At 45.5% G+C, this 26,408-nt stretch overlaps 1 protein-coding gene across 4 annotated transcripts in view; it reads left to right on the plus strand.

Annotated features, from left to right (window-relative positions):
- The first annotated feature begins 1,154 nt into the window (after nt 1-1,154).
- Nucleotides 1,155-26,408, plus strand: part of suds3 (SDS3 homolog, SIN3A corepressor complex component) — a 49,276-nt gene continuing 24,022 nt past the window's right edge. For 2 of the 4 annotated variants that reach the window (XR_015072334.1, XM_085961797.1), the window contains exons 1-2: nt 1,155-1,643; nt 23,521-23,593. Coding sequence is in view for 3 of the 4 variants with exons in the window: in XM_085961797.1 (XP_085817923.1) it covers nt 1,250-1,643; nt 23,521-23,593 (467 nt within the window). In the remaining variant the exon portion in view is untranslated. The remainder of the gene's footprint in view (nt 1,644-23,520; nt 23,594-26,408) is intronic. The other 2 variants (XM_085961796.1, XM_085961795.1) reach the window with 2 other exon arrangements.

The raw sequence follows: 26,408 nt of genomic DNA on the forward strand, positions 1-26,408 counted from the left end.
CATTTATCGGGACGGCATAAAAAGGTGTTTGGTACGCTCGCTGGAGACAAGAAAGTGATTCTACATCAAACCGCATACATGCCATGGCTTTGCTTGAATACGATATTATGACTAATCACACGTTGCTGTTTTTTCTCTCCCAATATATAAGTGCCTATTTAAAATTTTAAACCCTGTGATTTTTTTTTAGATATACATGCATTACAGAAAATACAGGCAGAGTAATTCCATGCATTGTTTGTAACCAAATGTTATGGGTCGATCACCCATTCCATAATTCTAGACGAGGGTCAACATTATTATCGTCTTCACTGTTATTAAAGTGCTTCAGTCACTGGCCAAAGAACGGAGATGGTCTTTTAAGATGCCACATTATTTCGAAAGCAGTTTGAATTAAGCAAACTCGTTAATTTGTGCTGCACTAAGATTTCTTTGCCAGGTTACAATTTTATGTTAGCAAATACAGTTTAATTTAAGCAGCGCGCGATAGGGTTAAGAGCGGTTGCACCAATCAGCAGTCAGTTAGCCTTGAGCCACCAGGGAGATTATGAACGCCAATAAACTGCGGACGTCTTGCTCAGAATTCGCACCAAAACGACCTGAAATCTTTTACTGCGGATGCTGGAAATAACAAAATAAGAACAAGAATATACTGGGAAACACTCAGCAGCAGGTCAGGCAATATCTGTGAAGAGAGAAACAAAGTTAACGTTTCAGATCGATGACCTTGCATCAGAACAGAAATCTTATTGTTCGTGTTGCCTGCCATAAAATCCACTTATTTAAAAAAAAGTTATATCGCAAAATAAGTTGTGCAAAATGAGCTGCAGTAATTAAAATTCTAATAGGTAGGAAATTAGGTTGCAGCAGTTGAAATCGTTGCAAACAAATGCACCAAATATTAGTAATTCAAATAATTGCCAACAATGTATATAAAATGCAGCGCAGAAAATGAAATGCCTTGCAAGTGAGGGTGACAGTGCCCGCCGCGCACGCGCACCTCTCTCCCGGGGGGGGGGGGGCGAGTGCCCGCTGCGCACGCGCACCTGTCCCTCCCGGGGCTAGTGCCCGCCGCGCACGCGCACCTTCCCCTCCCGGGACGAGTGCCCGCCGCGCACGCGCATTCCCCCCCCTCTCAGCGGCAAGTTCCCGCCGCGCACGCTCCCCACCCGGGGGCTAGTGCCCGCTGCGCACGCGCACCTCCCTCTCCCGGGGCTCCGCGAGTTTGTTGCGGTCCCAGTTCCCCCACATGTTTAAGGCCCCGCTGGTTAGGTGCTTCTGCCACTGCCTGACGGCGATAATTCCTGCTCTGGGCGGCGGGGAATCCCCCTCGTTGCCGGCGGCGCCTGGCCGCGGCGGCGGTGTTGTTGTTGTTGTACCCGGGGACGGTGCCGCCGGCCGCGCCGCGTTTGGTGCGCGAGGCCCCCGCAGGCAGGCGGTAGCGCGCCCGCTGCTGCTGTTGCTGGGGGCAGTGGGAGGGAGAGTGAGTGAGTGGGGAGTGGGAGGGGAGGCGGACGGCTCCGCCGGGAAGATGTCCGCCACTCTCCTCTCGCCCATTGTGGATTATTACAACGACGAGGAGGAGCTGGACAGCGTCGACGACGAGGACGACCGCAGCATCCGGGGCCGCGACTCGGATGAAGGTGATACTAGATAAACCGGCGCCGCGGGTCTGGAGTGGGAGGCGGGCGGTTGCCGCCGCCTGACGGTGGGCCTCATGTGCAGGAGGCTGGCACCGGCGGATGGAGGGAGACTGGTAACCGGAGGCCGGCGTCAGAGGAACCTGTGGGCGCTGGTTATAAAATGGATGACTTGTTTACATTTTGTTTTGAGGGGTAAGAAGGACAGGAGGTGACGAGGAGAGCGCCTAGACAAACTTTCAAAACTCCTATTAAGGACACACCGCCGGCCATACTCCTTGCTCTTTCATTAAAAGCTTCACATACTTTCAAACTCCAAACTATAATCATGGAACATTCAATCCCATTGGGAATATTTTTTTCCTGATAAATTGGGTGCGCATTTTATATTTTTGCATTTCAGTCAGTTCAGGATGTTGGATAGTTTGGGAGCTGATTAGCTGTGGACACATCGCAGCACTGATGTTGATGAAAGTGAAGTGCCCTGGGTATTTTCTTTTCCCTTCTCCCCACTCCATCCAAATCTTAGGATAGAATTGTATGGGCACTCGTTACCCTCCAGGACCTTGTCCAAGTCCGCACGCTCGCCTCTCAGTCAGAAGGTTGTGTTCAAGTCCCACTCCAGAGACTTGAGCACAAAAATCTAGGCTGACACTCCAGTGCAGTGCTGAGCGAGTGCTGCACTCTCGGAGATGCTGTCTTTTGGATGAGACGTTAAACCGAGGCCCTGTGTGCAAAAGATCCCATGGCACTATTTTGAAGAAGAGCAGGGGAGTTATCCCTGGTATAACAACAGAAAACGCTGGAAAAACTCAGCAGGCCAGGCAGCATCTGTGGAGAGAGAAACAGAGTTAACGTTTCAGGTCGAAGACCCTTCGTCAGAACTGGAAAAAAGCTGCCCGGGTCCACAGTTCCATTTCATCCTTCGACTCATCTGACGCTTCAACAAAAAACTTTTTTTCTTCCTTTCTAATGTCAAGGATCGCAAGCTTCATCAACTCTTGAACACCAACGTCCCCCCGGAACCTCCTTCCCCTTCACTTTCCTCTGACCCCCTTTCTCCCAATCTTACCCCCTGCTGCGTTTTCACTATCCCCTCTGACCCCAAACGATCAGTCCTCGGCAAAGGCCTGAGCTTCATCCCCTTATGTCCCCACTTCAATGAATTTTGAGCTCGGCACGATGCTGAGCTCCTTTTCCGCTGCCTTCGCCTCCGTGCCCACTTCTTTGGCCAGGAGTCTCCCCCCCCCCCCCTCCGCACAGCTGACCCTTTCTCCCGCTTTCAGATTTCCTGTTCTACCTGGACCCCTCCCTCTGGCCTCTTACCCTCTAGATCTTTTCATTGCAAACTGCCGCCGTGACATCGGCCGTCTCCATTTCTCTGCTCCCCTCACTCCAACCTACCTCCCTCTGAACTTGCAGCACTCCATTCTCTCAGATCCAACCCCGACATTATCATTAAACCTGCTGACAAGGGTGGTGCTGTTGTTGTTTGGCGAACCGACCTCTACCTAGCGGAAGCTGAACGCCAACTCTCCGACACCACCTCCTACCTCCACCTGGACCATGACCCCACTACCGAACATCAAGCCACCGTTTCCAAGACTGTCACTGACCTCATCTCCTCTGGAGATCTCCCCATGGCCGCCAACCTCATAGTTCCCCAACCCCGCACTTCCCGCTTCTACCTCCTTCCCAAGATCCATAAACAGGACTGCCTTGGTAGACCCATCGTTTCAGCCTGTTCTTGCCCCACGGAACTCATCTCTTCCTATCTCGACTTTTTTTCTCCCCTTGTCCAGTCTCTTCCCACCTACATCCGTGACTCTTCCGACGCCCTCCGCCACTTTAACACTTTACAGTTTCCCGGCCCCAACCGCCTCCTTTTCACTATGGACGTACAATCCCTCTACACCTCCATCCCCCACCAGGATGGCCTGAGGGCGTTCCGCTTCTTCCTTGAACAGAGGCCCAACCAGTCCCCATCCATCACCACCCTCCTCCGCCTGGCTGAACTTGTTCTCACATTGAACAACTTCTCCTTTGACTCCACTCACTTCCTCCAAATTAAAGGTGTTGCTATGGGAACCCGCATGGGTCCCAGCTATGCCTGCCTTTTTGTGCGATATGTTGAACACTCTTTGTTCCAGCCCTACTCGAGTCCCCTCTCTCACCTCTTTTTCCGGTGCATTGATGACTGTATCGGTGCCGTCTCCTGCTCTCGCCCTGAACTAGAAAATTTAATTCACTTTGCTTCCAATTTCCAACCTTCTCTCACCTTCACATGGTCCATCTCCAACTCTTCACTTCCCTTCCTCGACTTCTCCGTCTCCATCTCTGGGTTACTGACTAACGTTCACTACAAGCCCACTGACTCCCACAGCTACCTGGATTACACTTCCTCCCACCCCGCCTCCTGTAAGGACTCTATTCCATTCTCCCAGTTTCTCCGTCTCCACCGCATCTGTTCTGACGATGCCACCTTCCACACCAGTGCTGCCGACATGTCTTCCTTTTTCCTCAACCGAGGATTCCCCTCCACTGTGGTTGACACGGCCCTTGACCGTGTCTGTTCTATCTCCTGCATTTCTGCCCTCAACCCCGCCCCTCCCTCCCGGAACCACGATAGGGTTCCCCTTGTCCTCACCTTTCACCCCACCAGCCTCCACATTCAACGGATCATCCTCCGCCATTTCCGCCACCTCCAGCGTGATCTCACCACCAAACGCATCTTCCCCTCACCTCCCCTTTCAGCATTCCGTAGGGACCGCTCCCTCCGCGACACCCTAGTCCACTCCTCTACCACCCCCAGCACCCCTTCCTCTTTGCCCGGCACCTTCCCGTGCAAGTGCAAGAGATGCAACACATGCCCTTATACCTCCCCCCCCCCCCCCCCCCTTCCCACTGTCCAGGGCTCCAAGCACCCCTTCCAGGTGAAACAGCGATTTACTTGTACTTCCTGCAATTTAGTATACTGTATTTGCTGCTCATGATGTGGTCTCCTCTACATTGGGGAGACCAAACGCAGATTGGGTGACCGCTTTGCAGAACACCTCCGTTCAGTCCATAAGGGGGACCCCGAGCTCCCGGTGGCCTGTCACTTTAATTCAGCGCTCCATTCCCACTCGCACCTCACTGTCCTCGGCCTCTTGCCACGGAAGCTCGAGGAACAGCACCTCATCTTTCTGTACAGCCCTCTGGACTCAACATAGAATTCAACAATTTCAGATCATAACCTCGGCCCCTATATAATATATATATATATTTTTCCCTCCCACTTGGCAGCGCAATTCACACTCCATCGACAGCCATCCTTTGTTCCTTAATCTGTCCCATTACCACCACCTCATGCCTTGAATATCTCTTAATGTGTCTCAATCGCTCCTGCTTTCTATCCTATCACTGACCTTCCCTTTTGTTCTGTCATCCCCTCCCCCTTTTCCCAGCCCCTAACTTGCTTTAAAATCTATTCCCTTTCCTGCTTTTTTCTAGTTCTGACGAAGGATCTTCAACCTGAAACGTTAACTCTGTTTCTCTCTCCACAGATGCGGCTTGGCAGCTAAGTTTTTCCAGCATTTTTTGTTGTTATTTCGGATTTCCAGCATCCGCAGTATTTTGCTATTGTACTATATAAATGCAAGTCTGTCTTTTCTTTCTAGTAGCAGTTATTAACATGTGAGTCTAGACAGTGAGTGTTGGTAGACAGTGAAGAGAATAATAGCTCAGCCCAATTCTGCTGTCACTTGATGTCCACACTCCAGCAAGGTTTACTGGATAGTGATCAGGAGCCAACTGGAATCCTGGTTGAATTTCCCCCTCTCCAACACCACCCACCTTTTTCATTCATGTAGCATCTTGTGTCTTTCAGAAACATCCACAATCACTTTATATACAATGAATTACTTTGAAATTGCAGTAACTACTGTGTAGGCAAATGTAACCAGTGTCACAGCAATATCCCACATACTGTAATTGGTGAATGGCCAGTTAATTTGTTTTCGTGCTGTTTGTCAAGGGACGAATGTTGGCTAGGACTTTCTGCTTTTTGAAAAATGCCGTAGCATCTTTGAATGTCCAACTGAACTATTTAAACAGTTAAATATGACCTAAAACAGAAAATGCTGGAAATACTCAGCAGGTCAGGCAGCATCTGTGGAGAGAGAAACAGTTAACATTTCAGGTCGATGACCTTTCACCAGAACACTCAAAAGTTAGAGATGTAGCAGATTTTAAACAAGTGCAGGGGCAGGTAAAGGGGGAGGGGAGGAAAGAACAAAAGGGAAGGTCTGTGATAGGGTGAAGGCGGGAGAGATTAAATGACAAAAGGTATGATAGTACATAAAAAAAGGAGATGGTAATGGGACAAGTAAAGAAACAAAAGATGAGTCTAGAAGAGGTGTGAATGGCAGAATCATCAACAGCTGCCATGTGAAAAAATAGGGGCCAAGGTTATGGTCTGAAATTGTTGAACTCGATGTTGAGTCCAGAAGGCTGTAAAGTGCCTAATCGAAAGATGAGGTGCTGTTCCTCGAGCTCACGTTGAGCTTTGTTGGAACAGGCTAAGAGGCTGAGGACGGAGAGGTCAGAGTGGGAGTGGAGTGGAGAATTAAAGTGACGGGCGACTGGAAGCTCGGGGTCACGTTTACGGATGAATGGAGGTGTTCTGCAAAGCGGTCACACTGTCTCCCCAGTGTACTAAATTGCAAGAAGTACAAGTAAATCGCTGTTTCACCTGGAAGGAGTGTTTGGGGACCTGGTCAGTGGGAAGGGAGGAGGTAAAAAAGCAGGTGTTGCATCTCCTGCACTTGCACGGGAAGGGGAGGGGGTGTTGGGGGTGATTGAGAAGTGGACCAGTGTGTCATGGAGGAAGCTCCCTTTGGAATGCTGAAAGGGGAGAGGAAAATGTGTTTGGTGTAGGATCATGCTGGAGGTGGTGGAAATGGCAGAGGATAATCCATTGAATGTGGAGGCTGGTGGGGTGAAAGGTGAGGACAAGGGGATCCCTATCGTGGTTCTGGGAGGGAGGGGAAGCGGTGAGAGCAGAAGTGCGGGAAATAGAATGGACCTGGTTGAGGGCCGTGTCAACCACAGTAGAGGGGAATCCTTGGTTGAGGAAAAAGGAAGACTTATCGGAAGCACTAGTATGGAAGGTGGCATCGTCAGAGTAGATGCGACGGAGATGGAGAAACTGCGAGAATGGAATTCAGGAAGCGGGGTGGGAGAAAGTGTAGTCCAGGTAGCTGTGGGAGTCAGTGAACTTATAGCGGATGTTTGTCAATAGCCTAGCCCCAGAAATGGAGACTGAGATGCTGAGGAAGGGAAGAGTCAGAGATGGACCATGTGAAGGTGAGGGAAGGGTGGAAATTGCAAGCAAAGTGAATGAAATTTTCTAGTTCAGATAGGACCGTTGTTTAATACAGCGGATAGCACTCTGACAATGTAGCACTGCCTCAGTACTTAACTGGAATATCAGACTAGATGATTGTAGAAAGGTGAACATAGAGTTGGAAAAGGAGCAAAAAATTAGAGAAAATCACAGGCATCTGTTTTCACAGTAGAGGACGAACACAAAATACCAGCCCTGCAAGGGGACACTTAAAAATAAATCAAGGGGAAGAAATGATAATGGAGAAAATAATGAGACTTGCGATAGACAAATCTCCAGTACCTGATCGTTGCCATATTTGGGTATTAAAAGAAGTAGGTGAGGAAATTGCAGATGCATTAGTAATAATCTTCCAAAGCTCTCTTGATTCTGGAATTGTGCCATTGAATTGGAAAATTGCAACTCACTCTTCCTTATTTAAGAAGGGAGGGAGAGAGAAACCATATAAATATAAACCTGTCAGTCTAACGTCAGTTGTGAGGAAATTAGTAGAATCTGTCATTAGGGACAGAGTGTCTGAGCACTTGGATAAGTTTGAGCTGATCAGAGAGTCAGCGTGGATTTGTAAAGGGTAAGTCATGGCTAACTAACATAGTTGAATTTTTTGAGGAGGTTACTAATGTGGTAGATAAGGGAGTGTCTATTTGTTATTTAAACGGACTTCCAGAAGGCATTTGATCAGGTTCGACACGAGAGTTAGCAATAATGAAAGTGCATAGAATTGGAAGTAGCCTATTGACATGGATAGGGAATTGGTTAGGAGGTAGAAGACAGAGAGCATGAATAATGGATATGTATTCCAATTGGCAGGATGTGACAAGTCGTGTCATAAGAACATAAGAAATAGGAGCAGGAGTAGCCATTCGACCCTTTGAGCCTGCTCTGGGTTTCAATAAGATCGTGGGGATCGGTTCTGGGGCCTCAGCTTTTCACCATATTTATCAATAATTTGGATGAACTAATAGATAGCTGTATATCAAAGTTTGGAGATGATACTATATTGGGAGGCACAGTAAGTAGTGCAGATGGAAGTTACAATGGGGCATAGGTTGATTAAGTGAATGGGCAAAACTATTGTAAATTGAGTTCAATGTGGGGAAGTGTCACGTCATCCACTTTGGATCCAAGAAAGAGACATTTTCTAAATGGTGAAGCTAGGAACTGTGAAGGAGCAAAGAGATTTGGATGACCACGCACACACACCACTAAAAGATAGTGGGCAGGTACAGAAAGTCTATCGGAATGTTGGGTTTTATCGCAAGGGGGCTGGAATACAAAGGGGAGGAGGTTATGCTTGAGTTGTACAGAGCCTTGGTCAGACACCATCTGGGAGTATTGCATTCTGTTTTGGGCATTGCACCTCAGGAAGGATATCTTGGCCTTGGAAGGGGGTACAGTGGAGATTCACCAGAATGATACCAGGGCTTAAAGGGTTAAATTATGAGGATAGGTTGCATAAACTTGGCTTGTATTCTCTTGAGTATAGAAGATTGAAGGGTGATCTAATTGTGTTTAAACTGATAAAAGGTTTCGATGGGGTAGATAGAGAAACTATTTCGTCTGGTGGGGGAATCCAAAACAAGGGGGCATGATCTTAAAATTCGAGCTAGGCCGTTCAGGTGCAAAATCAGGAAGCACTTCTTCACACAGAGGGTCGTAGAAATGTAGAACTCTCGGCCCCAAAAGGCTGTGGATGCTAGGTCAATTAAAACATTCAAGACTGAGGTCGATAGATTTTTCCTAGGTATCAAGAGATATGAAGCAAAGGCGGCAAAATGGAGTTGAGTTGCAGTTGATCCTGGTATGGCTGTTGCTGATTGAAATTACCGAAGTGGCGAGGCCTTGTGTGAGGAATTAAATTGAGGATGTAGCTTATATATGGGTTGGGGACTTTCATGGAAGCAAGGAGTATGGAGGAATCAGGAGGCAGGGCATCAAGGGGTATGGGGAGAGAGCGGGAATATGGTATTGAGATGGAGGATCAGCCATTGTCGTATTGAATGGCGGAGTAAGCTCGAAGGGCTGAATGGCCTACTCCTCCTATTACTCTATGTTCTAAGGAGGATGGAGGAATCGGAGAAGGCAGGGCAGGGTGAGTTTAGATGCAGGTTAAAGTCACTAAGGGTGAGGAGTTGCATAGCACTGAGATTGAGAGGACATAAGGCAGGAGATTTCAGTAAAAAATAAAAGTTGAGGCCCTTGGGGGCAGTAAAAAGAGGTAGGAATGATGTGCTTGGGGAGAAAGACAATAAGCCAAGATGAATGAACAAGATAGATGAATTGACAGCACAAATATAAATAAATGAGTATGATCTGATAGCCATTACAGAGACGTGGTTGCAAGGTGACCAAGGCTGGGAACTGAATACTCAGGGGTATTTGACATTTCAGAAGGATAGGCAGAAAGGAAAAGGAGGTGGGGTAGCTCTGTTAATAAAGGATGAGATCAGTACAGTAGTGAGAAATGATCTTGGCTCAGAAGATCAAGATGTAGAATCAGTTTGGGTGGAGATAAGAAATAGTAAGGGAAAGAAGTCATTGGTGGGAGTAGTCTATAGGCCCCCTAACAGTAGCTACACTGTAGGACAGAGTATAAATCAAGAAATAATGGGGGCTTGTAAGAAAGGTACTGCAATAATCATGGGTGATTTTAATCTTCATAGATTGGACAAATCAAATTGGCAAAGGTAGCCTTGAGGACGAGTTCATAGAGTGTATTTGGGACGGTTTCTTAGAACAATACGTTGTGGAACCAACCAAGGAATAGGCTATTTTAGATCTGGTAATGTGTAATGAGACAGGATTAATTAATGATCTCATAGAAAAGGATCCTCTAGGGAAGAGTGATCATAACATGATAGAATTTCACATTCAGTTTGAGGGTGAGAAACTTGGGTCTGAAACTAGTGTCTTAAACTTAAATAAAGGCAATTACAAAGGTACAAAGACAGAGTTGGCTAAAGTGGACTGGGAAAATAGATTAAAAAATAAGACGGTAGATAAGCAGTGGCAGACATTTCATAACTCAACAAAGATATATTCCAGTGGGAAAGAAAGACTCTACGAGAAGGATGAACCATCCATGGCTAACTAAGGAAGTTAAGGATGGTATCAAATTGAAAGAAAAGGCATACAATGTTGCAAAGATTAGTGGTAGGCTAGAAGATTGGGAAATTTTTAGAAACCAGCAAAGGATGACTAAAAAAATAATAGAGGGAGAAAATAGATTGAGAGTAAACTAGCAAGAAATATAAAAACAGGACAGTAAGAACTTCTACAAGTATATAAAAAGGAAGAGAGTAGCTAAAGTAAACGTTGGTCCCTTAGAGGATGAGACTGGGGAATTAATAATTGGAAACAAGGAAATGGCAGAGACTTTGAACAAATATTTTGAATCTGACTTCACGGTTGAAGACACTAAAAGCATCCCAATAATAGTGGAAAATCAAGGGACAAAAGGGAGGGAGGATTTTAAAACAATCACTAGAGGGAAAAAGTACTAGGCAAACTTATGGGACTAAAGGCTGACCAGTCCCCTGGACCTGATGGGACTAAAGGCTGACCAGTCCCCTGGACCTGATGGCCTGCATCCTAGAGCCTTAAACAAAGTGGCTGCAGATTCTGGATAGGTCCCAGCGGATTGGCAAACCGCAAATGTAACCCCCCTATTCAAGAAAGGAGGGAGACGGAAAGCAGGAAACTACAAGCCAGTTAGTCTAACATCTGTCATTGGGAAAATGCTGGAATGCATTATTAAGGGAGCAGCAGTAGGACATTTAGAAAATCATAATACAATCAAACAGAGCCAATATGGTTTTATGAAAGGGAAATCATGTTTGACAGATTTATTAGAGTTCTTTGAGGATGTAATGAGCAGGGTGGATCAAGGGGAACCAGTAGATGTAGTGTATTTGGATTTCCAAAAGGCATTTGATAAGGTGCCACAAAAGGTTACTGCACAAGATAAGAGCTCACAGCATTGGGGAACAGAAAACAGAGAGTTGGAATAAATGGGTCGTTTTCAGGTTGGCAAACTGTAACTAGTGGGGTGCCACAGGGATCAGTGCTGGGGCCTCAACTATTTACAATCTATATTAATGACTTGGATGAAGGGACCGAGTGTACTGTAGCCAAATTTGCTGACAATACAAAGATGGGCGGGAAAGCAAGTTGTGAGGAGGACACAAAGTGTCTGCAAAGGGATAGAGATAGGTTAAGTGAGTGGGCAAAAATTTGGCAGATGGAGTATAATGTGGGAAATTGTGAGGTTATCCACTTTGGTAGGAAGAATAAAAAAGCAAAAAATTATTTAAATGGAGAGAGACTACAGAATGCTGCGGTACAGAGGGCTCTGGGGGTCCTCGTACATGAAACACAAAAAGTTAGCATGCAGGTGCAGCAAGTAATTAGGAAGGCAAATGGAATGTTGGCCTTTATTGCAAGGGGGACGGAGTATGACCGGCCTGCTGTTGGCTGTTCATGAAAAGCAGATTTGAGGTTGAATGGAATTAAAATAACAATGTTCCTTGTGGTATTGTAAACTGAGATCATTGATTTTGAATTTTTGATTAACTTTTTATTTTAAGTTAACTATGTAAATTCAATTTTGCCATTAATATGCATACAAAATGGACATCATTGTTTATCTATTGATCAAAAGTGGTGATTAGGACCCAGTGTTTTTGAAATTGGCTTCTCTACTTTCTTGATTTAAAAACCCAAATACAATGGCCCAGAAATTCGGGTCGGAGGCTTCCTGCAGGTGCAAGCCTCCGACCTGCACTTACCTTGCGCGCCGGCTGTTGAGCTGTGAGCCCCCGTGGAATTGCGATCCTGGGCCTCCTCCAACTGCCGGCGCGCAGTGCTTGCGTATCCCAGGGGCGCAGTTAGTTCGATGCGTCCCCTGGGATCACGTGGGCCATGGAGAGCCAATGGTAGCAGGGAATGCTTCATTCATAAGTTTGATAGGAAGGGCTGTCAAACCTATAAATACTATAAGCCCCAAAACATCACTAAATCTTCAAATAATTTTTTTTTTAATCAAATTTTTAAAATAACTAAATTACATGAAATAACTATTTTAAACAATTTAAATTTTTGAAAAAATTAATTACATTTTCTAACGGGGCTAAAAATAAACTCACCTTTCTTTAAAGCATTCATAAAAATAATAAACCTGTGGAAAAAATGTTTTAATTTTAATTAAAAGCGCCTGCTTTTTACATGTCTAACTTCTGGAGACTTACCTTCCCGGAGAAACCTGGAAAAAAAACATAAGTTCGATGCGCACACACTGCCTCTCCTGCACACGCGTTTCACCTCTTAACCCCTTCTTTCAGGGGAACGGATGTGCCGGTTTCCCACGCATGCGCGAAACCGGTACTTTCGTTGGGCCTACGCGTGAGTACCCCGTGCGTACTCGTGTGTTGGGACCCGAATTTCTGGGCCATTATGAACTTCAGTTGCCCTTGATTGATGTTTTTATTTTAAGCCTTTAGCCTCTCTCAAAAGCTTGGACTTAAACTTTATGGCCCGGAATTTGTGGTGGGTAATGATGGCGAACTGTCAGCGCTCGCCGTCATTACCCCTCTGAAACTGACCGCAACTTCAGGATGCAGTGCATGTGCATCTAAATGCGGTAGTCCTGAAGTTGCAGTCAGTCATTCAGTGCTCCAACACTGGCTGTCCTCCCCCCCCCCCCCCCCCCCCCCACCAACCCCAGTAGCCGGTAATCAGCGTTATCCGTGAAACTGACAAAAAATTTGGGCTATTCTGTGGTAATCGCTGTTAAATACACTATTAAATGTTGAGCCTTGTTGGAATAGGTGTTACTGGGGTTTTAACCGTGTATTGACTGTTAAACAACCATTCAGGTCCTGAAAAACTCTTTTTTATATTTGTGGAGTGTCAAATTTCTCCGTTATGATAAAATTATAATTTTTTTTAACTTTGCAAAGAAATTATGTTTGTTCATGATATTTCAGCCTCTACCTTCTCCCCAGTGTATGTCCCAATCTTTATTTTGCTCTCTTTAAAATATCCAGCTTCTCATTTCCTGGTTTGCTGTCTGTGAGAATTCTTTAATGGGCCAGAAATTCCAGAACGGGGCTTGCAGCGCGTGCAAGCCCCGTATTTGCACTTACCCCGCGCTCCTGCCGATCAGCTCCAGGGACGCCTGCACTTGCAGAAACTGAAAGAAGAATCCCGGGCAGCGTATGACGTCACGCCGCCCAGGAGTGCAGCCAGCGCAGAGCCAGGAGCGTGCAGTGTAAGTGAGACACGCCCCTTGAGGTCTCAGTTTCACTGGACACGCCCCCAATGTTTCTGTCAAGCTGCTTTGCTTTTTTACATGCAAAGCAACAGTTTAAATAGGTTTTTGGAAGTTTTTTGAAGATTTTGGTAACTTTTATAAACTTTTTTAAATGTTTACATTATTTTGAGTAATCTGAAGTAGTTTTAAAGAGAATTAAAGCAATTTAAAGACTTTTAAAAGCCCTAAAAGAATTTTTTTAATTCCATTTATTTATTTAGCAATGTCGTCGTCATACGTGTCTTCACACTGTTCCCTTTGGGGAACTGTATGAAGTGGTGGAAGGATTTATGGCCGTGATTAACGCTCATTCCGTGACCGTAACCATCTTTGAACCAGCCATTAGGGCGGTTAGTCCTATGGCGGGAGGGTTTTACGGGCTCCCACAAGCTATACAAGGAGGGGGGGCCACCCACACCCACGGACGCAAATATCCCACTGGATGTCAACCCAGAATTTAGAGCCGGAGCTCCGACTCCACTTGCCGGGACTGTCTGGAGCGGGGTTCGAAACCCTACCCTGATCTGGCCCAGCGGCGGGGATCCTACCGCTATGACAAAGGCCCAATCCGATTAGCAACGTGAAATGGCAGCATAGGGCTCCAGTCACGGGGAGGGAAAAGGCGCAGGAAACGTATGGGTGTCACCTTTTGTGCGGAGTGGGCCTTTTGCGTAGCAGTAAGCATCCCCGCCGCTGGGCCAGAAGGAGTAGGGTTTTGAACCCCACTCCAGACAGTCCCGGCAAGTGGAGTCGGAGCTCCAACTTTAAATTCTGGGTGGACATCCAGCGGGATACTTGCGTCCGTGGGTGTTGGTGGCCCGCCCCCCCCCCTCAGATGGGTTGTGGGAGCCCGTAAAACCCTCCCGCCATAGGACTAACCACCCTAATGGCTGGTTCAAAGATGGTTACGGTCACGGAATGAGCGTTAATCACGGCCATAAATCCTTCCACCACTTCACACAGTTCCCCAAAGGGAACAGTGTGAGGATACGTCCGATGATGACCTCTTGCGCAATGCACCTCCTTGGACCCTCAGTCGCAGATGCGAGGGGGCAAGTCGTGCAATTGTTAAATTTTTTATTTTATTGACATGTAAAATGTTGGCCCAATAATTCCCTTCCAAATGCGCTAGTATGGTCGGGGTACTTACGCATCTGGCCGGATGAAATGCCGGTTTTCAGCATGCACAGTGCATGTGGGGAAAACCGGCATTTCCTGTCCTCTGAACGAAGGGGTTCAGAGGCAGAACGCGTGCGACTGCACAGGCAGCGCGTGCGCAGTATAATTCGCCGCTTTCATTAATGCTTTCAGTGAGGTCCAGTCATTACAACTTACACATGAAAAAAGCATGGGTACAGTTGCTACAGAGGCTGCGGAGGAAGATATTTCTTATCGTGGAGCTTCTGAAAGTATGTATGTCTGTATATATTCCTTTGCGTGTTATGTATATATTCCTTATGTGTATGAATGTATTATTTAATTATGACTATCAGAGAAAGTAACTTATTGGAAAATCATAATTAAAAACATACATTCATACACATTAGTAAAGGAATATAAAACATACATACATATACGTAAAGGAATATATGTGGACATACATACATAACTCATTCTCACATTCCATTCACACAGCCACAATTGCTCCTTCTACCTACCGTTCTGAAAACCCTTTTTAAAAAAAAAAAAAAAAAAATTTAAACTATTAAACTTACTTAAAATTTCTTAAAATAACTTCCCTCCCTTTCCCAAACAAAAATATTGCATTTCAAAAGCTCCACGATAAAATATATCTTCCTCCGCAGCCAATGAACAACTTTACACTTGCTTTTTTCAAGTGTAACTTCTAAGGACTTAACCTCACGGATTTCATGAATGAAATCCACGAAGTTCACTGCGCAAGCGCTGCCTGTGCAGTCGCACGCGCTTGAGGTCTGGAAATGCCGGCGTTCCCCACATGCGCTGTTCATGCTGAACGCCGGCATTTCCAACGGCCAGAAGCGTGAGTAAGCCGACCGCACTCACGCTTCTGGCCTGGAATTCCTGGCCCAGTGTGATTGGCTGCTTAGTCAGCTTGTTGATGTCACTGCAGCTCTTCACCGGGAATCCCCATGACAGAGCGCTGCAATCAATTGAATGTCGAAAAAGGCAAACTTCTCGCCACAGAGAGCGACATCTCTGTGGCCAGCTTTCTTCGGGGCCAGCGGCGAGTTTCTTTGCTTTGCTGCTGACCACAAATTACGGGTCATTGTTTGTGTCTTGAGCTGTGCCTCTGTTAGTTAAAGGAAGTTTGTACAATCTGAGCATGAAGAGTATGCACAGGATACATCAGGAGGATTTTGAGAGTCCAAGTGGAAGAATATTTATTTTCAGGCCATTAACAATAAATGTGTTAATTTAATAGCAAAATATTGCGGATGCTGGAAATCTGAAATAACAACAGAAAATGCTGGAAGCACTCAGCAGGCCAGGCAGTATCCGTGGAGAGAGAAACAGAGTTAATGTTTCAGGTCTGGGACCCTTCATCAGAACTGGAAATTCTGTGCTAGGGTGGGAGGCAGGAGAGATTAAATGTTGCCAATGGGGATGGCAGAATCATCAACAGCCTGAAAAATGGGGGCAGGGGTTATAGTCTGAAATTGTTGAACTTAATGTTGAGTCCAGAAGGCTGTAAAGTGCCTAATCGAAAGATGAGGTGCTGTTCCTCGAGCTTATGTTGAGCTTCATTGGAACAGTGTAAGAGGCCGAGGACAGAGAGATCAGAGTGGGAGTGGAACTGAGAATTAAAGTGACAGGCGACCGGAAGCTCGGGGTCCGTAAGGGGTGTTCGAAATGTTATAGAAACACAGTCTCATGTTCAGGTCATTCAGAATTTAATTGTTGTGTGACCAGGGAACTTTGTGCTTGTTGGACCCAAGCTGAGAAGCACATAGCGTTAAATCTGTATTGCCCAGTGAATGCTTGTCACACATCAGCCATCGTGACAGATGCAAAACAGACTGGGGCCTGAAATTTGCAAACTTTTTCCAATCTGTATAATTCCATGACCAAACAATAATTAAATGCTGTGTTTACTAAACAGCAATTAGGCTTTGTGACCTTAATGGGGTGCAGGTCCACATTAGCAGCAGTTATTACACCAGCGAAATAAATATTGTATAGTAATCCTGTCCTTTGAAAATGCTGCATTCATCATCTGACTAACTGTGAGCAACACAGTGGGAGATATAGTGTATATTTAAAAAAAACTCCTGAAGTTATATACTTTGCCACTTGATAAACTTGCAACATTAATCATTGCTCCTTCGATGTGAACACCATTGTATATCAGCTACATATGAGCATCCTGGTCCTCTGTCGTTGATGAAACTGTGTTGTGGAGATGCCGGAGTTGGACTGGGGTGGACAAATGTAAGAAATCACACAACACCAGGTTATAGTCCAACAGCTTTATTTGAAATCACAAGCTTTCGGAGCGCTGCTCCTTCTTCAGGTGAAGTGGAAAAATGCATAAAGATACAGCTTATATAGTCAGAGAATCATGTCAGATGTTTACAGGTAACCTTTCCAACTGCCATTTATCACACCTCGGCAGAGAGATAATCACAGCAGTCAAAGGTGTGAATGGTGTCCAAACAGGTCAGTCAGGGAAACATTACATCAAAGAACAATGAGGTGGGGTCACAAGGGGTCAAATATTGCAGATGCTGGGGTCTGTATGAAAAACAAAAAAACAGACAAAAAACATTTTTTTTGGCTGGAAATCACAGCAGGTCCGGCCGCATCTGTGTAGAGAGAACAAGCCAATGTCGACTCGAGTCTGGATGACCCTGCATCAGGTGGGGTTACATGTAGCGTGACATGAACCCAAGATCTCGGTTAAGGCCGTCCTCATGGGTGCGGAACTTGGCTATCAGTTTCTGCTCGACGATTTTGCGTTGTCGTGTGTCTCGAAGGCCACCTTGGAGAATGCTTACCCGAAGATCGGAGGCTGAATGTCCTTGACTGCTGAAGTGTTCCCCGACTGGGAGGGAACACTCCTGCCTGGTGATTGTTGCGCGGTGTCCGTTCATCCGTTGTCGCAGTGTCTGCATGGTCTCGCCGATGTACCATGCTCCGGGGCATCCTTTCCTGCAACGTATGAGGTAGACAACGTTGGCCGAGTCACATGAGTATGTACCATGTACCTGGTGGGTGGTGTCCTCACATGTGATGATGGTATCTGTGTTGATGATCTGGCATGTCTTGCAGAGGTTGCTGTGGCAGGGTTGTGTGGTGTCGTGGTCGCTGTTCTCCTGGAAGCTGGGTAATTTGCTGCGAACGATGGTCTGTTTGAGGTTAGGCGGCTGTTTGAAAGCGAGTAGTGGAGGCGTGGGGATGGCCTTAGCGAGGTGTTCGTCGTCATCGATGACATGTTGAAGGCTGCGAAGAACATGGCGTAGTTTCTCCGCTCCGGGGAAGTACTGGACGACGAAGGGTACTCTGTTGGTTGTGTCCCGTGTTTGTCTTCTGAGGAGGTCTATGCGATTTTTCGCTGTGGCCCGTCGGAACTGTCGATCGACGAGTCGAGCGTCATATCCCGTTCTTACAAGGGCGTCTTTCAGTGTCTGTAGGTGTCCATCGCGTTCCTCCTTGTCTGAGCAGATCCTGTGTATTCGCAGGGCTTGTCCATAGGGGATGGCTTCTTTAACGTGGTTAGGGTGGAAGCTGGAGAAGTGAAGCATCGTGAGGTTGTCCGTGGGCTTGCGGTAGAGTGAAGTGCTGAGGTGTCCGTCTTTGATGGAGATTCGTGTGTCCAGGAATGAGACCGATTCTGAGGAGTAGTCCATGGTGAGTTTGATGGTGGGATGGAACTTGTTGATGTCATCGTGTAGTCTTTTCAGTGATTCTTCGCTGTGGGTCCATAGGAAGAAAATGTCGTCGATGTATCTGGTGTATAGCGTTGGTTGGAGATCCTGTGCAGCGAAGAAGTCTTGCTCGAACTTGTGCATGAAGATGTTTGCGTATTGGGGTGCGAATTTGGTCCCCATGGCTGTTCCATGTGTTTGGGTAAAGAACTGGTTGTCGAAGGTGAAGACATTGTGGTCAAGGATGAAGCGGATGAGTTGTAGGATGGCGTCTGGAGATTGGCTGTTGTTGGTGTTGAGTACTGAGGCTGTCGCAGCGATGCCGTCATCGTGGGGGATACTGGTGTAGAGTGCCGAGACGTCCATCGTGGCGAGGAGTGTTCCTGGTTCAACTGGTCCGTGGGTGCTGAGCTTCTGTAAGAAGTCTGTAGTGTTGCGACGGAAGCTGGGGGTTCCCTGTACGATGGGTTTCAGGATGCGCTCGACATATCCAGAGAGGTTCTCACACAGGGTTCCGTTGCCTGATGCGATCGGACGTCCAGGTGTGTTGGCTTTGTGTATCTTTGGGAGGCAGTAGAAGTCACCCACGCGGGGAGTACGTGGGATGAGAGCATGTCGGATGCTTTGACGGTCTGGATCGAAGGTTTTGATCAGCCTGTTGAGTTGGCGGGTGTGTTCTTTGGTCGGATCTGCGGGTAACTGTCTGTAGTGTTCCTGGTTGTCCAGTTGTCGGTATACTTCTTTGCAATAGTCCGTTCTGTTCTGTATGACGATGGCACCTCCTTTGTCTGCTGGTTTGATGACGATGTTGCGGTTGGTCTTGAGAGCGTGGATGGCGTTGCGTTGTGCTCGGGTGACATTCTGGACTGTCTTGTGAGTGCGGCTGATGAATCTGGCGTTGATGCATCTCCTGACAGCTTGAGCATACATGTCAAGCTTAGGGCAGCGACCCTCCGGAGGGGTCCAATTTGACTCTTTCTTCTTCGGTCGCTGCACTGCGGATCCCTCTGTCTGCTGTTCTGGATCATTGATTGTCTCATTGGGTTCGCAGCTGACATCTTGGGATTTGTGGAAGAATTCCCGGAGCCTCATTCTCCTGATGAATTCCTCTGTGTCTGCCGCGAGACCGATGGGGTCCATTTTGGTGGTGGGGCAGAAATTGAGCCCTCGGCTGAGAACTTCAATTTAGTCTGGTTGAAGGGTGTGGTCGGACAGGTTGACGATGGATTTCCCTGTGGTTTCAACCGTGGTACCGGGGGAGGCTTGGTTGCTGCTGCTGGTGATGCCAAGTTTCTCAAGCTTCCTGTTCTTGGTGTGCATGTAGGTAGCGTAGTTCTGTTGCCTTGTTTGTTTGGTGGTGTCTTGTAGCTGGTCTGCTGCGTCCTGAGCACAGGCTGAGAACATGGACTCCATCTCGGTTTCGAGGTTGCGGCGTCTGCTGTAGAGCTGGTGTACGAGATGGTTGAGGAGTGTGCGAGAGGTACGACGGCAGAGTCTCTCGGCGTAGTCTGTGTTGTAGGTCGACTTGAGTGGGTTAGTGATCTGTAGTCCTTTCGGGATCTTGTCTGCTTTCTTGCATCTCTAGAAACTTGATGTCTGTGTCGATATGCGCGATCTTCTTGGAGATCCTCTCCACTTTGAGCCGGCAGTTTGTGGTGTCGATAGTAGCCATGGTGTGGAGATGCCGGAGTTGGACTGGGGTGGACAAATGTAAGAAATCACACAACACCAGGTTATAGTCCAACAGCTTTATTTGAAATCACAAGCTTTCGGAGCGCTGCTCCTTCTTCAGGTGAAGTGGAGAAATGCATAAAGACACAGCTTATATAGTCAGAGAATAATGCCAGATGTTTACAGGTAACCTTTCCAACTGCCATTTATCACACCTCGGCAGAGAGATAATCACAGCAGTCAAAGGTGTGAATGGTGTCCAAACAGGTCAGCCAGGGAAACATTACATCAAAGAACAATGAGGTGGGGTCACAAGGGGTCAAATATTGCAGATGCTGGGGTCTGTATGAAAAACAAAAAAACAGACAAAAAACATTTTTTTTGGCTGGAAATCACAGCAGGTCCGGCCGCATCTGACGCAAAATCGTCGAGCAGAAACTGATAGCCAAGTTCCGCACCCATGAGGACGGCCTTAACCGAGATCTTGGGTTCATGTCAGGCTACATGTAACCCCACCTGATGCAGGGTCATCTAGACTCGAGTCGACATTGGCTTGTTCTCTCTACACAGATGCGGCCGGACCTGCTGTGATTTCCAGCCAAAAAAAATGTTCTCAGGCACCTGCCCATGTCCTTCTCGGTGGCCTGTTTGGGAGGTGCTGCTGAAGGTTCAGTCTTTGATGCTTTCAATTTTTGACCACAGCTCTTCCATCAGGGAGAGGTGTTTTTGCCCGCAAAGGAAGTACCTGGCCAGCATTCACAGAGACTTGGGAGCAGATTCACGCTCTTCTGCTTCCTCAGCTGGGGCACAACATTTGGTTTCTTCTTTAAGAAAACCAACTTAAAAAGAGGAAGAAATTGTTTCTGAAATACAAATTGTGCAAATTAACTGCATTTCCAATGCAGGGAATGCAAGTGGATAGATTTTTAAAAACTTCTCAGATTTCAATGTGTATACAGCAAATAGTTTAATAAGTTTTTAAAAGTACTGTACTGGGTTATTTGACCTCATCTGAGGCACTTACATTCAGCTTTGCTTTTCTTGGCTAAAAGTGCCCCCACTTTGCGTGGAGTTTCTTCCTTGGGCACTGTTGGTGGATAGGTGTTCTTATTTGTAATTTGTATTTGTAATTTACTCTTCAAATCAATAAGGTTCTTATTAAGTCTGGAATATCTGATATTCAATGTTTAAGCATACAATACATGTAATAGTACTTAAACAGACACTTGAAAGACAGTACAGTGAAACCTGTAAATAACAGGAACAGGAGTAGGCCACTTAGCCCTCGGGCCTGTTCTGCCATTCAGTGAGATCATGGCTGATCTTACGGACACCTTGGGGACTGGCATCAGCTGTGTTTTTTTGTTTGCAGGTGACCTTATTTTCAAAATAGTCATTGTAAATACTATAAAAATTTTCCCAACAATCTTGACGCACTAGCTGAGATTATGATTGGCACCTAATTAGCTGCAACAATGCTAAGTCTCCCACACCAGTGTTCAGCTCTGTTCACTTAACAGTTTTCCAGTCTAAGTTCATTTCAAACCGCTGTCACTTGGAGCAGAGTGTAACTTCAGTAATGAACTGCATTCCTCAGTTCTACTTACCAGCATTAGGGAAATCACAGGACAAAGAAAGGGGCCAATGTAATGACCGGCTGTGCCGGTATATTGAAGCTTCCAAAGGCAAGTCTTGGAGCTGATTGAGAACATTTGGGAGGGACAACGATAACACAACAGGTCAAGTTATGTGTAGGAGTGAAACTGCAGATTTCTAGTTGAGCAGTGAGTCTGCAGGAAGACTGACTGACAGCTGGGACTCAAGCCTGTCCATCACTCTATAGAGCAGCAGAGAGACCTGGAACAGCCATCCACCTTCACTCCCCAAAGCCAAAGCTCCTCAAAAAAGCAGATCCCACCATCAGAAGCCATGGGAAAAAAGATAATGGCTGGATCAGGGGGAGAGGAGCTGCCACCAGCTGCTGAAATAGTGCACGGACGCAGCGCTGGGGCAGGAAATGGCGGCCCTTCTCGCTGTTCGCATGCGCTTTCCTTGATTCGGGAGGCTGGTGAGGTCAGTGCATGCAGGTCAGCGCGAGGCGACAGTTGATTATAGGAAAGAAACGGCTTTGGTGCATTCTTTACCCAGCATCCATAGCAGCAGAGAAACTGCTCCATCCTTGGGATAGAGCCATTCAATCCCAGAGATAGAGCGGTTTCTTTGCTGCTATGGATGCTGGGTAAAGAGCTCCCCATTTCACAAAAGCCATTTCTTTCAGAAAACCCCCTTGCCTCCTCGCGCTGACCTGCATGCCCCGTGTTTTAAGTTGTAAAAGGGCTTGATGCATTGAAGACTGTCCCTAGTTCATAATTTGCGAGTGTCCGTTTATACAGGTTTCACTGCACTTGCAACTGAACCTACCTGGTTTGGTTGATGGACTTAAACACGTCTGAGCTCGGTATAGTCTCCTGCTTCTACAGAAACCCCAATTAAAAAGGATGATGCATACCCAGATATTTTCCTTTGCAGAACTGATTTTCTTGCACTTGTTGTTAACTGATTAAAGTTCTCAAATATATGAATTGGTGTGCACTGGCATGTCTTTTAATTAGGTTTACCAAACTGATCATTGCTTTAAGGTCAGTCTTGGTTCAACAGCTCAGTAGTCACTGTATCTAAAGTGACTTATACTTCCCCGCTTAACAGGCAAAGTCTAAAGGTTGATATTACTGCAATATGAAGAGAAATCAATCGCAGTATAACATTAGCAGACTTCAGGGCAGTGTGATTAGCCCTTTCCTTACAGGTGCTTCAGAAGTTGTACCTGAAGTTGTGCCTATTTTGCCAATCTCAAGTTATGCCCAAGTATTCCCCCCCACTCCCCACTCATTAGAATATGCCCAAACTTAAATGGGCATATATCAGCGTAAACAATCGGGCACAAGGAAACGCTGAACCTACACCAGTATATTTGTTTTTTTGAGTCTTAAAATTAAAAGTTTCAATTCATTTCATAATTCAGGCATAGGATTTTTAGGCGAGTGCAGTTTGGGAAGCTGTTCAGCTTTTCCATTTTTAACGTGACATAGTTTGTAAAAGAAATGTATTCAAAGAAACGGATAATACAGCGCAGGTCTCAGTGAGAAGTTTTTTTTAAACGCTCTTTAAAAGAAATAGCAATTTAACAGAAAAATGAGACTGTTTCCTGTTGTGCCTGAAAATCTGGATACAACTTGAAACTCTCATGCAATTGGAGAAGACTTGCATTTGGGAGTCGCGGGCGTGGCTGGTTTTGTGGGCGGAGATTCATTCGGACTGAGGGTTTGATGGATGTAAAGGCTCAGAGAGATTTGGGTGTATTGTAGTTACGCCAGTAACTCACTTAGGCCCAAAATTCCGTGATCGTTTAAGTCACATAATTGCTTTGCGTCCAGATTAAGTGTGTATCTGGGTGCAGACGTGGAGGCAACTCCAGGCCCTTGAATTCCTGCTCATTACTATCTGCTGCCCCCTACTGGAAACAGGAAAAGAGGGGAGGTCATTTGAAAAAAATATATATATGTACTATGTTTTGATATTGTTGTGTCAGCCAAGTGTTGGTACTGTATGAGATACTTCTATTTTTCTCATGATTTAATGGAATTCTGTTTCATTTATATTTGACAGATACAGAGGATGCAAGTGAGACAGACATTGCTAATAAGCAAGATGATGAAGACTACCTGGAGGTGAAAGAGCAGTGAGTATTGTTGCACTGTGATGCAGTTGCCTTGTGCAGTACAGACCACAGCGTAAAAAATTGCTGGAGTAAAATCCATGTTGGAGCAAATAGTTGTATTTTAGGAGCTATTTTGAGTAATTTGCATGCTTTACTGTATATATTGCTGTCTTGATTGAACAATTCAAGCTGCCAAGGGCTTTGAAACAGTGGAGATTCAAATTGGCTTTGATGCCAAGTTATAGTTAAAGTTAATGATATTTCATTGCTTGACAGATTTTGAGAATTTTTCCTTTATAACTTGCTGTCACCAGCATGATAATTAGTATGACTTTTACAAGTGTCAATATTTGACACAATTCCACTGTTTTTATGTGTTTAGCTTGTGAAAATCAATCTGTAGTGCAGTGCTGTTGATTAGTATAAGTTGTCATCAATCTGCACAGCTGTTTATCTGGCAGCCAAGCTACTGAATAAATAATTAGCAGTCAGCTTTTTTAAAAAAATGTTCCCCGTAAAGCTGTTTCCATCTATGCCTCCAACTATCCTGTGATTTTTGGAAATTTTCTTGTGACCAATTGCTGGCTTTAGTCTTTTGTCTTTTCATCGCCATTTACTGTGCCTTAGCTTAATTAATTTGGAATTTCTGTTCATTTCCCATTGAATCGGTGAGGCCTCGACACTTGTGTAGTGTGAAACAACTGAAGTGCACTTACAGAATAAGGCTGTGTATACAGTTGGGGATTCGGGGGGAGCACGAGGTTAGAGATTACATGACCAATTAGGCATTTATTGTACAAAACTCTGAAATGGAGTGTCTTGTTTAGGTGACTGTCTATTCATTGGTATGTGGGGGTGGAACAGCAGAGAATGAGGAAAACCACACCTACACTATGGAATGTAACCTGCTGTATACTGATCAGTAGATATTAATAAGGAACATTTTTGTTGATGGTTTGAAGAAACGTATGCATTTTGAAAGATCTATTTCTGTATTGAGAAGGTCAGCGTTGAAAGGCTGTTGGTGAACATTTGAAAGACTGTTCGAACTAGTTCTGAAGTGAAAACACCCTGTGGGAAATTAGCGTTTGTGTTAACACTGAATTCTGTAGCTTCCTGTAAGGCTTTTAGGTGGTATTTAGTTTACGAGACAATGGTATTTGTCCAAGATTTTTAGGACTTGCTTTGGCCAGGAAAGATTGACTAGCAAAGGTATATATAAAACTTGTATGTCTACAAAAGAGAGATGTAAGGTAAAAATGAAGAAGTTCTATTGTGGCAAATTTTCACTGGCTTCTGAATTGCAACAATGATGTGCTACAAACTCTAGGCCAATTACCTGATTTGTCTGCCGTGTCGGAGCCTCTTCCAAATCATTAAAATGAACCCCTCCTTTTAAACTTTTTTTTTCTAAATTGCATTATTTGGTGCCAAATGTTTTGTGTCGATGACTTCTGCTTTTGTTTCGAATTGCTCCTGTGTTTTTTCTGATCTTGTCGTTCAATTCCAGCTAATCTGCTGGTGTGGCACTGTTACTGTATTATGTTTGCTAACTTTGTTAAGTATTTCTAAAGAAGCCTTATTTATGCAGATTTAGTTAAAAATGGCAATTGCAGTCCTTTTTTTGCTGGTCATAATGAGGTAATGTCTAACTATAACTGAGATTTAAAGAGTAAATCTCGTCATCGTTTTTAAAGAGAGAGAAAATAGAATATGAGCGTAAACTAGCAAGAGACATAAAAACAGATTGTAAAAGCTTCTATCTATAGGTATGTAAAAAGGAAGAGATTAGCAAAAGTAATCGTGGATCCCTTACGGGCAGAGACAGGAGAAATTATAATGGGGAATAAGGAAATGACAACGACGTTAAACAAATACTTTGTATCTGTCTTCACGGAAGAAGACGTAAAAAACATTCCAGAAATAGTGGGGAACCTCAGATCTAGTGAGAATGAGGAACTTAAAGAAATTAATATTAGTAAAAAATCCTTCTGGAGAAATTAATGGGACTAAAAGCCAACAAATCCGCTGGACCTGATGGCCTACATCCTAGGGTTTTAAAAGAGGTGGCTACAGAGGTAGTGGATGCATTGGTTTTGATTTTCCAGAATTCCCTAGATTCTAGAACAGTCCCTGTGGATTAGACGGTAGCAAATGTCACCCCACTATTCAAGAAAGGAGGGAGAGAGAAAACAGGGAACTATAGACCAGTTAGTCTGACATCAGTAGTAAGGAAAATGCTAGAATCTATTATTAGGGCACTTAGAAAATCATAATATGATTGGGCGGAGTCAACATTGATTTATGAAAGGGTAATCAAGTTTTTACCTGGCATGTGGGCATTGCTGGCAAGGCCAGCATTTATTGCCCATCCCTAATTACCCTTGAGAAGATGGTGGTGAGCTGTCACCTCCTTGAGGGCAAGTGGCCTATTCCTGCTCCTATCTCTTTATGTTCTTGAACCGTTGCAGTCCATGTGGTGAAGGTACTTCCACAGTGCTGTTAAGGAGGGAGTTCCAGGATTTTGACCCAGCGACAATGAAGGAACGGCGATATATTTCCAAGTTAGGATGGTGTGTAATTTGGGAGGGGAACTTGGAGGTGATGGTGTTCCAATGCGCCTGCTGCCCTTGTCCTAGGTGGTAGAGGTTGCGTCAAAGAAGCCTTGGCGATTTGCTGCAGTGCATCTTGTAGATGGTACAGACTGCAGCCACGGTGTGCCGGTGTTGGAGGGAGTGAATGTTTGTTTATTTAAGGTGGTGGATGGGGTGCCAGTCAAGTGGGCTGCTTTGTCCTGGATGGTGCTTTGTCGAGCTTCTTGAGTGTTGTTGGAATT

The sequence above is a fragment of the Somniosus microcephalus genome, chromosome 19 (assembly GCF_052327205.1).
Source record: "Somniosus microcephalus isolate GS21.2 chromosome 19, FLI_Smic_1.0, whole genome shotgun sequence".
In the NCBI taxonomy this organism is placed as follows: domain Eukaryota; kingdom Metazoa; phylum Chordata; class Chondrichthyes; order Squaliformes; family Somniosidae; genus Somniosus; species Somniosus microcephalus.